Consider the following 13,776-nt stretch of genomic DNA (forward strand, 5'->3'; position numbering starts at 1 on the left):
CAATAATCGAAAACCGATATAAATTCAATCCAAACTAGTGGTATGGGTATCAAGGCATCAATAATTGAATATCGATATAGTTGCACATCCCCAACATGCGATCGTTAATAAATTAAACACTTTAGCATGCCACACTCTCCCCCACAAAACAAATGTCGTCTCGACATCAGTACATTCCAAGTATCTCTCCGCTTGTTTGTTGTTATCCTGAACAGTCTTGTGAACGTCTCACTTCACATCCTCTTCTGTGAGCTGATACTCGTGAAAACTCCAGACGGCAAGGGCCACAGTTTAAATACAATCCACAACTCATACGGTACACGTTTACCAGATGGAAACTGTAATCACAGTCCGTAACAGTCCATGCCAGCATAATACATGTCACCCTTGTAGGCTCAAGTCTGTTGGAGTCCATACATAAAGGGTGGTTGAGTGTAATATGGATGCAGGTGTACTAAACAAGGGACCACTCCTGGTGCAGGGTAAGCAGGTAGCAGCTGATGTGGTGACTGGATACTGTAACAGGAGGGGACACCAAGCTGATTATAGGCCGTGCGTTGTGGTGGATGTCTCCCTTCTTGCCCGTTCGTAAGTCAACGCCTCAGGTTTAGTCACAGCGGTTGGCGGAGAGGTCTTTGATAAATGATCATCACTAGGGTCTTCAACAGCCAGGTTTGTTCCCTCACCAGGCAGGTGCTCCACAGACACGGACCAGGCTCCTCCAGCTGCTAGTCATCTTCTGCTTGTACTGGTCCGGAAGCAGGGCCCTTCACTTCATTGTCTCTGATCAGCTGGCAGTGGCCTGTGCTCAGACTCCATACCTTGCGCATCTCTCTCATTTAGCACCTGGAGGGGCTCGTAGTGACAGTCATAGTCATCACTACTGTCTTCGTCTGACTCTTGAAGATGAGATACCGGCTGCTGTTTATTTCTCTGCATACTTTTGTCAATTTTTCCTTCTTCTGGTGTTGCCTTAACGGGTAAATGGTCACAGGACATCAGTAGATTTCTATGCAGAAATTTGGAACGCCCTTTACCTTTTTCTAGCCTGACTTCATAAATTGGTAGATCAGATCCCATTCGCCTCACCACTGTGTGAACTGTATCTTCACAGAAGTCAAGGAGTTTTCCAGGTCCTCCTCTTGGTGTCAGGTTTTTTATCAGGATGCGCTCTCCTGGTTGTAGCACGGAGCTCCTCACTTTGGTGTCAAAGTGCTTTTTACCTCGTTCTGCTGCTTTCCGTGCACTCTCGGTTGCAATGGTGTACGCCTCCTCTATCCCCCGTCTCCATTTCTCCACATAGTCCTGCTGAACATTTGTATCGGGCTTGTTGCACAGTCCAAAGAGCATGTCCCCTGGAAGCCTCGGCGATCTCCCGAACAGTAGGTAAAATAGTGAATAACCTGTCACATCACAACGGGTAGAGTTGTATGCAAGCACCAGTTTGTTCAACAACTCCTTCCAATTCGATTTCTGTGTCTCAGTCAGTGTTCTGAGCATCTGTAGCAATGTCCTGTTCATTTGTTCCACCTGACCATTACCCATCGGGTGATAAGGCGTTGTCCTAGATCCAGCCATGCCACGGAGTCTCTTCAACTGTGTGAACAACAGATTTTCAAATTCTCTTCCCTGATCATGGTGCATATGTAAGGGGAACCCAAATTTCAAGGCAAAGTCATTGAAGATAAGGTTTGCAGCAGCCTTTCCTGTCTTGGTGGTGGTGGCATATGCTTGGAGAAAATGTGTAAAGTGATCGACAATGACGAGGATTTATTCATTTCCGCCTTTGCATCGATCAAGATGAAGAAAGTCAATACAGACCAGCTCAAAGGGTTTTGTTGTCACAAAGTTTGTCAATGGTGCTCTCTGTTCATAGCATGTTTTTTTTGTTTTAGACAAGGGCAGGTTTTGGTCACATAATGTTCAATATCAGACTGCATATACGGCCAGAAGAAACAATCACGCACAAGGGATACAGTCAGTGCTCGACATTCCTCAGACATAAACCCCCGATGATATGCCTTCCCCTGGTCTAGGAGGGACAACCAGAAGTTCCCGCCTAAGCTGTCCATGATGTTTTGGACTCGGGGGATAGGCTGTCTTATCGGGATGTGTCTTCCTATTTAGGTCTATAGTCTACGCATAACCGAAGAGTTCCATCTTTTTTTCTGACACACACAATCGGTGAGAAGTATGATGAGTTTGACTTTCTCACCCAGCCCTGTGCTATTAAGTCATGGAGGTAACCCTTCATCTCCTGGTACAATGGTCGGGGCACCGACATTTATGAACGCTTGACTGGCTCAGAATCTTTGAGAGAGAGAGAGTCATTTGCAATCTGTCAATACAGCCAATGCCATTGTCTGAGATTGAGAAGGAGTGACACTCTTTCAGCATTCTTTTGACTACCTGTTTCTGCTTCTCTGTCAGGTGACTTACATCTATAGGTGGGTCCCATTGTTCACCTGTATTGAATGGGGTGTGAATGCTGGTATGGTTCACTGGAATTGGTGCTGGGGCTGGTTCAAAAATATCAGCGGGAAGTAGTCAAATTTTTTTGTACTGTGCCAATTACAGTGCAAGAGAATATCATGGTCTGTTGGATTTGAGACATCAATTGTGATGACAGGGAAAACAACCTTTCTTACCCTGACCAAGGTGTCGTTGAACTCAAGACCACCTGGCCACTGGGAGTTCACATCTGGCTGAAAAAGCACACTCGTGCCCTCTTTAAAAGATTTGGCAGCTATACGACACTCAATCTGAATAATGCTGTGTTTTGGTGCTCAAACCCTGTTTTTTGTAGTTCTCACTACATACTGGTCTATCTGTTCCGCATTTAACTGCAGACTGACCAAGAAAATATGTTTAACCTGTCTGGGTTCTTTTGTGTGATTTTAAGGTCTTTTGGCAACTGAATTTTTGACAACAGACTGAGCAGGAAAAAGGTTTTTCACCTGTGTGGGTTTTTGTGGATTTTTGATATTATAAAAACATAGTTACTCATACCACCAAGCTGTCACAAGCGTACTACCCATGTGCGTCTTCTCAAATTAAAACTTTCTTATCATCTAACATTTTTACTTAATCTGATAAGATTCATGTCAGAAACTATTGTAAAATAAGGTCAACATTAACATTTTGATATTGAAAAGGGGCCTATATTTTTACTTGCTTGACATATGTGCAATTGTCTTTGTTATATGATTTAGGATTTCTGCTGCTTAATCTCTGACGCCAAAATTTTGGGGTTATGCTTCTAAATTGCTTTGTTGTGATTTGGAAAAAAAACATTTTCAATGTAAAATTCCCTACCACTGTCAAATTTAATAGTGTCTGTTATATTTTCATAGGTTAATTTTTTTCTTAACTTAATATTGTTACTATTTTTAAACACTAAAATTTGGCAATCTTCTTGAGGATTAGCATTAGCATTAGTGTCTCTCATGACACCAAAACGACAGAGTAATTTTACTATGGAAGGGTGCCCAAGTCCGGTCCTCGAGGGCCCCTTTCCGGTCTCTTTTCCGATCTCTTTTCCATATCTCCCTCCTCTACCACACCTGAATCAAATGATCATCTCCTCAGCCAGCTGTCCAGAAGCTTTATAACGATCCCAATTATTTGATTCAGGTGTGTTGATGGAGGGAGACATGGAAAACAAATTTGATAGGGGCCCTCAAGGGCTGGAGATGGGCATGCCTAATGTAATGCAATTTTCATTCATTCATCTTCCATACTATACATCCTAGCAAGTGTTGCGGGGGTTGCTGGAGTCTATCCCACCAGATTTCAAGCGAAAGGCAGACAACACCAGTCAGCCGTAGGGCACCAACAACCATTCGCACTCAAAATCATACCGCCACCATTAGGAATTGAGGCCGCGCCTGCCTGCAAGTCAGTCGGGTGTCCCACTGCCCCCTCAAAGATCAGGGATAGATTGCTGTAGGTTAGTGGAAACCCTCAACTACCCCCAGCTGGTTTTAGACTCCAGTCTCTCAAGAGGCGTGGGTTCAAATCCCACCGCTGCCAATCTCTACTGAGCCGGTCATGGCTCTTTTGATGGGTGCAAATGGGTCTTCCCTGACATTTAAACTAAAATGTCAAAACCAATGGTGAGGGAGCCGAGTCCCAAATGCATAAATAGGAGCCTCGCGGTTTCCCACCACTGTGTTTGTTAACATCCACAAAATATATTCATTCTGCATGCACAAACACGAAGCCATCATAGATGACAAGCAATTGTTATTGTCCACTGCTTAACATCCAAGACATACGTGTCTCTCAGTGGCGGTCCGTGCATTTCCTAGTGACGCCTTCAGCAAAAACTATTTTATGGCTATAAAACCTCTACTGCAGCTACAGCTACAACACAAAGAATTATCAATAATAACCTCATACAATTGAAATATTATTTAGGAATATAGCCATATTTTACTCACCAAAAATCCTTTTTAACTGCACACAATATCCATCCTCCTTTCTTTCATCCTTCTTTTCTACGCCATCGAAGCTAATGCTGAAAGTCGAACCTGTCCTGTCGTATTTCTGGCATACGTTTTTATTCGATTTAGTGCTGAAAATGTTCGTTCCCGGTTGTGACAGGCTTGATTGCTTTGGAGTTGTCCGACCTTTCTTAATGATGTCCAGCTTTTTTTTCTTGAAAAGTCCGTCTTGAAAATGGCTTTGACAGTAAATCTGCAAACAAATCAATTTCTTCTCCTCCTTCAGCCATTGCGGGTTGACAAAACCGCTATTAAATCAACACAACAATATATTAGCTTGTGCAGCTCACTCCAGATACAGTTTGGTAGCTCTGGCTAGTCCACTCTATCACTAGTCAATCATAGTTGGTGAAAGCGATGATGTATCCCTAAGAAGGCCTTGGTGTCACCAAATCGAATTCTGATTGGTTAAAGCAACAGTCTTATCGACGCATGTTTAATGCAGCAGAGCCTGCACACTGATTGTGAAGGCCTTGAGGCAGATTTCTGACCCTGGCAACAAATAATGGCTGAAATGTGATTGGTTAAATGCTTCAATATGAAAACACACATCTGGAAGCAGTGCAACCAGGGGGGAAAGCAATGAAAGGAAGCTAACAGACAATTTGGAATTATTTAATAAGTATTCATGGACAAAATTTAATTAACATAAATCAGTCTGTGATTCTGATATTTCTTAGGCCAACAGAGAAGGCCTTGTGTTGTGTTCAACAGATTGTTTTTTTAATCATTATTTTTTTATTTATTGAGTTGTCTAACTTGTTCCACAACTTTTTATTTGAAACATCAGAAAAAGAACCAAGAAATACTGTCCAATAAAATACATTCGAAATTCTGACATTCGATATGAATGAGGAAGATTTTTTTTGGTGTATGACGTCCATAATATTTCAGCCATACGTGCATTCATTTGATAAACAAAAACACGTAGCCGCAACCTTACCGTGCGGATGAACTTATTTAGATGCTATTGTGGCGTTGTATCATATGAAATAGAATTATTTTTCTATACGTATTCCGCTGGGTTTTGCGTCACAGCTGCCTTATATTTAAGTTGGGCGTGTTAAAGCCACCCTATTTCCGCAAACATGGCGGCCGTACTGAGCGATGTAGTGGCGCCGGAGGATCTGCTCGTAAGTTTGAAATAACACTTTCCCCCTCATTTCCTGTCGTTTGACAGTTTGCGTTCCGACCGCCGGGCTCGCGTCTAAGACCACTTCCAAGGCGATGGCATTGTTTGGCTCGCTTATTGTCGCGTCACTTAGCTTGCTAATGCTAATGCTAATACCCATTGAGAACGCTTTCCGCCAGTCACTCCAAGTCTGAAAAGCTAACACAGCTCAAACTTTATTTAAAAGTCTCTGCTCCTCCACTTAACACGTGAAAGTCATCGCACACCCATTTCCCATTGGGAAGACCTCCCATTTAAGTCTTCGGTGCCATTGACAATGATAGACGTCCAATTACGTGCCTCATGATATCTATAAATGCTGGCCACTAGTAGACGTCCGACCCATTTGAAGAAAGCAAAAGAACGCTCCGGGGAATTAAATCTATTGAACTGCTGTAGAAATTTGAGAAGAAGTACAACAACGAGCTGGCCAAGGGAGCTGTTTCCAAGGAGACCAAGTTTGAATATGCTTGGTGTCTGATCAGGAGCAAATTCACGGACGACATCAAGAAAGGAATCGCCTTGTTGGAGGGTGAGCGCGGTCCTTGCGGTCCTTGCGGCCTCCTCGCTAATCCATCCATTGTTGTCGTACGGCCCAGAACTGGTCCAGAAAGCCTCCAAGGATGACATGCGGGACTACTTCTTCTACCTGGCCGTGGCCAACTACAGACTAAAGGTGAGAAGTTGGCTGGGGTTTGAAATGTTCTGTATTTATTTATTTATGCCTGCGGCAGGAATACGAAGAAGCCCTCAAGTACATCCGCATCCTGCTGAGCAACGAGCCCGGCAACAAGCAGGCCTTGGAGTTGCAGGCGCTCATCGACAAGGCCTTGAAAAAAGGTAACATCTTCCGCAACGAACGAACGCACGCACGCACGCACTCACGCTCGCCGACCCTGACACTCACCTTCACTCTGTCATTGTCCTCTTTTCTAGATGGCTTGGTGGGCATGGCCATCGTGGGGGGGATTGGCCTGGGCGTGGCCGGCTTGGCCGGGCTTATCGGGCTGGCCGTGGCCAAGCGAGGGTCCAAATTCTAACCTCGACTTTCAACTTTTTGCTTCCGGAACGTTACCCGAGCGGATACACTTTTGCGTTAACGTTGGGCGTCGGTGGCCACCCGTGTACATAACAAAGTCAAATCTAGGCACAACCCCCTCACCCTAAAAGGGAACGTTGTGGCGTCTCAACCGGAGCTGCTTGTTTTCCCAGGTCATCAATAATAAAAAGAAGGGGAAAAAACAAACAGAGGAATGTGAAGTTGAGTCACCTGTTCTCGTGTCACAGGAAGTTTACTGTCCGCCGAGTACGCGGCGATCTCAGCGACAAAAACTAAAAGGGCGACTTGGCCTAGTTGGCTGGCCTCTTAATCACGTTGACCCAAAGATGAATTACAATTTGTCAACGCCATCCTGCGTGAAACAATGTGGGCATTATCAGCCTCGTGAGGCGTTACTGATTAACTGGCCTGACACCCGCGTCAAAACTCGCCGTCAAAAAACGAGAGCGATTGGCGACAGTCTGTTTGATGATGTGAAGGTAAACCCAGTCCTTCGCTAGTCGACGTCCGGTCCTTTTGAAGCGGGAGGCCGGCAGCAAAGGACGGTACGTGAGACGGAACGGACGCACGCCTACGTTAACTCCAGCCGTTGACGTGTCGGTGTCATCCGAAATTACTGACTTTGACACGCGTGTTTGGCCCTGTCGTAAATATTTGCTGTCATAGTCGTGTTTCCCGTGCTTTGTTTTTATTTGATCTGCGCTCAATGACCGCGAGGTAAATTGGAGGGCGTGAAAAATGGAGGAATTGATTTCCCTGATGAGAGAGATGCAATAAAAAATGTTTTACCTTAAAAACTTCCATTTGAAGAAAATGCAATGGTTGTGTTCAGGTTTTGTTTTTTCTCCAGTGTAAAGCATTTCGTTACCCTTTTTAAAAAAAATCATCCATTGACTATTAGTTATTTAAAAAACATTGTATGAATACTTTCGCTATTGGGACTCTTTTTTTAAAAATAGTTTTGGGCCATTTCTTGCTCACTCTGATCTGGGCTGTTTTCCTCTTCATTTTGGGGACCCCCCAAAAGTCCCAAAGTTTTTTCCCCGTTTAAACGTAGCATTTGAATCAATGAAGCGCCGCCCCAAAACGGACCAAGAAACCAATATAAAAGCGCAAAGTGTGCAGTAGGTGCTACTCCCGTGACCATTGGACTCTGTGTGAGGTGAGGTGATAAACACCTGTTTGGAAAGAAGAAGTGAGCGGAGAGAAAAGGCAGGTGATACAAGTCTGGCTTCGCGGCCGCCGTTCAAACTCGGGCCGACGTGTCCATCGGTCGGGAATGGTGTAGCAAATGGCTGATGGATCCCATCATGGAAGTGGTGGCCTTGTTTCCGGACTTCCTGGGCTGTGTGTTGGTGGTGGTATCATCCCCACGTCCACCATCTAGGAGAACCTGTGGATGTCCTGTGCCACCGACTCCACCGGCGTGCATAACTGTTGGGAGTTCCCATCCCTGGTGGCTTTGAACAGTGAGCGGCGCCCCGCCTCCGCCGCGCCGAACTTGCTCAAGTCACGCTCACTGGCTCGCCTCCTCCGACCAGGTTACGTCCAAGCGTTCCATGCCCTCATGAATGTGTCGGTGGTGATGGGCCGCTTTGGCCTGGTGGCGGCGCTGGTGGGCAGTGTACGCTTTCAACATCACCCAGGCACCAGATAGGATGGTACCGCCGGCGGGAAAGGGTGGGGAGTGCGCTGACGCCGCCCAACCACCCCTTGATTTGTGTCTTTCTACATTTTTCTTCCAAACATGCACAATAAAGCAACTCGTTCAACACACATTTATGTTGGATGCATCCATTTTAATGTTATTAGCACGTTCAACGGCTTTTCTGACAGCGTTATTCAAGTTTTTGGGCGCTTGCATTTTCTGACGGCGAGTCGACGCGGAGGTTGGACCGCATTAAAAGAGGCCCCAAACAAACGCCAGGGAGCGGGATCGAACTACACGTCTCGTATTTTTCCTTCAAAGTGTCCCATTTCGACGACGGACCCCGACCTTTTCGCCGGGGCTGGCGTACGGCGCGGGGAGGGACGGCCGACGCAGCTTGACGCTGAACGGTCGCAAGTGTAAAAACGGCTAGTGGCAGACGGCGTCGTCCAGAATGTCCGCCTCGGCCTCAATGAACACCACGTGATGACCCGGAATCATGGTAAGGCCCAGAACTCGGGGTTCCATCTGGGAGAAAGTGTCTGAAACGACAGTAAGGAGGAGAAAGCTGAACATCCAACACGAAAAACCTGCTTGGGGCTCAGGGTTGGGCTCCCAGTCCCACCTGTGGATTTGAGGAACTCCTGAGCCATACTACCATCAGGAATCGAGCCTACAACTCCCCACATTGAAGTCAGGTGAGTGAACCAACACACCATCAGGGAGTCTCCAATTAACTTTGTGTGTTCCAAATGTATTGTTCTTATCGCAAGGCATGTGAAGTTTACGCAGTGGTGGACCGTCAGGGCCTGCAAGACCTTCTCTGCTGGCCTAAAAAAATATCTGAATCACAGACTGATGTTAATTATGTTTTGTCTATGAATACTCATGATAAATTCCAAATTGTCTGTCAGCTTCCTTTCATTGCTTTTCCCCTGGTTGCGCTGCTTCCAGATGAGTGTTTTCATATTTAAGCATCTAACCAATCACGAATAAGGACGACCTTATTCCAGCCAATACGACCATTAGTAAAAGTTACACTAATATAAAATGAAAGAAAATCAGCACACCTAAATCAGAAACTACAACTCCACACATTTTGGGTAAAAACCGGGAAAACAACATTTCAAATTAACTCTGTTGCGTTATTTTCTCAAATACAAAGGAAGAAAAAACTTGAAGTTTCAATTTGGATTTCTCAGACTTTGACGTAAATTAATATTTGGTGTTATCCTGGGGACACCATGTCCTTATAATATGAGATGTATTCCAACCTATTAGGGATAAGTTCGTTGAGTCCACCTGTTGCACGGTGGCGCATGCATACTTGGGTGTCAGCATTGTTGCACTCTTGGTTCAAGGTAAAAGACGTTAACGGATGACTGTGTCATGGCTCTCTTCTTCAATACAGTACAACTGGCAACGAGGATTAATTGCGGAGGGAAAAAGACAAAAGAGATACTGTCAGTACTAGTGAGTACAGTGGCTCAAATCGGCAAGGTTGATGAATATAAGCCTGAAAATTAGCCGTGGACAACATATATTGAGCGGTTGGAGCAGTTCCTTGATGCCAACGACATGTGACAACCGTGTTGCTAAGCCAGTAGCGGGCCGTCACGGCCTTCAAGGCCTTCTCTGCTGGCCTAAGAAATATCTGAATCATATATTATATTTTGTCCATCAATACTTATTAAATAATTCCAAATTATCTGTTAGCTTCCTTTCATTGCTTTCCCCCCTGGTTGCACTGCTTCCAGATGTGTGTTTTCATATTGAAGCATTTAACCAATCACATTTCAGCCATTATTTGTTGCCAGCGTCAGAAATCAGAAATCTGCCTCAAGGCCTTCACAATCAGTTCTGCAGGCTCTGCTGCATTAAACAAGCGTCGATAAGACTGTTGCTTTAACCAATCAGAATTCAATTTGGTGACACCAAGGCCTCGCAGGCGTAGTAATACGTCATTGCCTTCTCGCAGTCGTAGGGAAACTTCATCGCTTTCACCAACTATGATTGGCTAGTGATAGAGTAGGCGGACCAAAGCCAAAGTGAGCCAGCCATAGCTTGCAAACTCAACCCACAATGGCCGACGGAGGAAAACAAATGGATTTAGTTGCAGATTTGCTGGCAAAGCCATTTTCCACACAGACTTTTCCAGAAAAAAATGGACATAATTAAGAAAGGGTGGTCAACTCCGAAGCTAGCAAGCCTTTTACAACCGGGAAAAGGGTTTGTCCGCCACTTTCAGTTCGCTAACTACGAGCGCTACCCCTGGCTCACGGGCTCCGAGGAACACTGCAAATTGTATTGCTGGGAGTGCTAGTTATTTGCCACCGATCGACATGGTGTTTGGAGCAACACTGGATTTGCAAAATTGACTTGTTTAACTAAAGCAGCAACGAGACACCAAAGCTCTGCCGGACAGTTACAAGCAACGGTGCGCTCCAAAACTTTTGGAGAAACCCGAGTGGAGTTACAATTCAACGAGCAAGTGCGCAGGGAAACGGAGCGCCACAACGAAAAGGTAAAGAAAAATAGGGAAATCTTAAAAAGTTTGATAGACTGCGTCATTTTTTTGGGCAAGCAGGAACTTTCATTTCGGGGACACGATGAAAGCGCTTCATCCCCAAACAAAGGAAATTATGTGGAACTTATTTCTCTCATTGCTGAGAAAAACACGGATTTACATTACCACCTGTCCACTAATAAAGTGTTAGTGCACGTCAGGCAAAATCCAAAACGACCTGATCACTGCTCTTGCTGAAGTGATGGATGAAGAGATCAGAAGGGAAATTTCAAAAGTACTTTGTCTCTGTAATGGTGGACGAGACGACAGACGCGAGTAATGCAGCATAGCTCGCACTGGTTCTGCATTACGTCACGGGCAAAGGTGTCAAGGAGCGATTCGTCAGATTTGAAAATGTTACCAGTGGGAAGCGAGCCGATGAGATTGCAGGTCTCATCATTCACTTTTTGGTGGAAAATGAATGTCTGGGTAAAGTTGTGGCACAGTGTTCTGACGTTGCAGCGGTCATATCTTCTGGATTAAATTGGGTGCAGGCTAAAGTTAAGGAGAGAGCCCCGTTAGCTTTATTCATACACCGCTATGCCCATCGGCTCAATTTAGTACTGACTCCGGGGGCCTCAAAGCTTAAAGAATGCAAGATATTTTTTGCTCATCTGAATGGCTTTGCTGCATTTTTTTTTTCGAGATCACCTCGACGCACACAGCTGCTGGACGAAATCTTCCAGCGGCGTCTGCCTCGTGTGGCACCAACACGGTGGCAGTACGCATCCAGAGTGGTCAATACGGTATTTGAGAAGAGAGCTGCTCTAAAGGAACTGTTTCATCACATCCTAGAGCATCATGACGAGTACGACGAGGAGTCTGTGTGGTGTGCTGATGGATTTAAAGCACGTATGGATGATTTTGAATTTTGTTTTTTTTTATTCAAACATTTAATGGCATTTTGAGCATTCAGACGTGCTTTTTTCAATACTACAGAACTTCAAACTGGATGTACAGTTTTGTCTTGCAAGAGTAAAGGAGTTTTGTGACACAGTTGAACGCGAGAGGAGCCGATATGAGGAAATCTACGAGGCCACCGAAAGCAGTGCGGGTGCTCCAAGCGCACGAAGAGGTCAAGCGCAAGATTCTCGCGCGCACTACCAACAACTTCACGACAGGACTCTGGACAATATTATTTGCCAGACGCGGACCAGATTTCAAGACCACGAAAGACTGATGTTTCTCTCCCTCCTCGACTCGCAGATGATTCGGAATACCAGGAAACTTTCCCACATGCAGCCTTCTCCACCTTAACGCAGAGCCACGGAACACTTTTCGATCTGCCACGGCTAAGAGCAGAACTGATTGTAATGTATGCCATGGATGATTTTGCAGGAAAATCTCCCACTGATCTCCTTGACTTCCTTCAGCAGAACAATCTGAGTGAGAGCATGGGGCAGCTGTACACATTAGTGTGTTTGGCAGTGACCATCCCCGTGTCCACTGCTTCTGTCGAACGGACATTTTCAGCCCTAAATAGAGTCAAAACTTATGCCAGAAATACAACAGGACAGATTCGACTTTCAGCATTAGCTTTGATGGCAATAGAAAAGAACTTCTTGATGGACCTGAAACACACGTGTAATCTGTACGACACAGTAATTGAAATCTTCTTGAGCAAAGAAAGGAGGATGGATTTTGTGTATAAATAAAATGTGTCTATTTTCCGAAATAATATTGAATTTTTTAGGTTATTATTGATTCTTTTTATGTGTCACCGCTGTAGCTGCAGTAAAGGTTTTATAGACATAAAATACTTATTGAGGGTTGGATTGATTCACACATTGCACGACAGAAGGCCCAGATGTGAAATGCACGGCCCGCCACTGCATTTTAGCATTGAAGATCATAACCACTAGATAGGTATTTGTTACTCTGTATGTAGGTGGTGAATTAGGAACAATAAAAAGATGTTTTTGCGTTGTAATATCCTGTTTTATGATGTATGGTTTATGGTGTATTTTCAGAGGGTGGGGTGTAATTAGAAATGTGTATTTAGCTCGTTAATTCACAAAGTAAACTGATTTGAGTTACAAGTAAATTGACAGTCCTAGCACCCATTAGTCTAATATACTTTTATTAAACATATACATGAACAGGCAGAGATTTGTTGATTTTAGACAGTGAGAGGGGGGTGCACCATTCTTGGAAGTACTGTAATACCAGGTCAATGCGTGGAGTGGGTGGAGCAAGCCCCTACTCCATCTCCCAGTTCCAAAAATCAATTAAATATATGTCCCCCAGATAGTGGACATATCAAATATAAAACTAATAAGAACAGATTTTTTCTTTTGAAATATCTGCTCTTGCTCGTTTTGTGTTTTTGCTGTTTTTCTATCTTTTTTAATTGCATTTTAGTATTTCTTAATGTTTCCCATATATTTTGCTTTGTACTTTGTGCTTTTTGCTTTGTTGTTTTAGCGACCTTTGTGACTCGACGCCACCCGTCGTGTGGCTTGGTTTCTTTGTGCTAGTCCTAGACGTCTTTGGAGCCGTTCAGCTGTGCCGCCACTGTCATGCAAGCAGGATCAGCTGTGAGCAGTGGACGATAGTGGTGGGAGAAGAGGCGATGCTCCAGACCGAGCATTCCATCATTGTTATGGGAGCGTGAGATATCTCCCCGGTCAGATGGAGAAGCTGTCAGTGTTTGCCGGGCTGCAACGGGAGAATTGTGTGCTTTATCAACCGGCCTCCCCGCTGCTGCTGATCAGGTGATAGGACAGCTTAGGAGGATCTAGGCAAGAAAGATGATCAGCTCCAGACTACTGAGGGACTGTGTGGATCAGCTTGAAAGAGTGATTCTGCATATTTAACCTCAGTCTC

At 44.8% G+C, this 13,776-nt stretch overlaps 1 protein-coding gene and 1 pseudogene across 1 annotated transcript; one reads left to right on the top strand and one right to left on the bottom strand.

Moving 5' to 3' along the window:
- The first annotated feature begins 5,511 nt into the window (after positions 1 to 5,511).
- On the top strand, positions 5,512 to 7,555 carry LOC144065639 (mitochondrial fission 1 protein-like). Its single transcript, XM_077588643.1, has 5 exons — positions 5,512 to 5,638; positions 6,076 to 6,208; positions 6,276 to 6,352; positions 6,411 to 6,516; positions 6,613 to 7,555. The coding sequence occupies exons 1-5, from the start codon at positions 5,594 to 5,596 to the stop codon at positions 6,714 to 6,716; spliced, it is 465 nt and encodes a 154-aa protein (XP_077444769.1). The 5' UTR covers positions 5,512 to 5,593; the 3' UTR covers positions 6,717 to 7,555.
- A 5,527-nt stretch (positions 7,556 to 13,082) lies between these two features.
- LOC144066413 (U2 spliceosomal RNA) lies at positions 13,083 to 13,253 on the bottom strand (annotated as a pseudogene).
- Between the last annotated feature and the right edge of the window lie 523 nt (positions 13,254 to 13,776).

Source organism: Stigmatopora argus, chromosome 20 (assembly GCF_051989625.1).
Source record: "Stigmatopora argus isolate UIUO_Sarg chromosome 20, RoL_Sarg_1.0, whole genome shotgun sequence".
NCBI classification, from domain to species: Eukaryota; Metazoa; Chordata; class Actinopteri; order Syngnathiformes; family Syngnathidae; genus Stigmatopora; species Stigmatopora argus.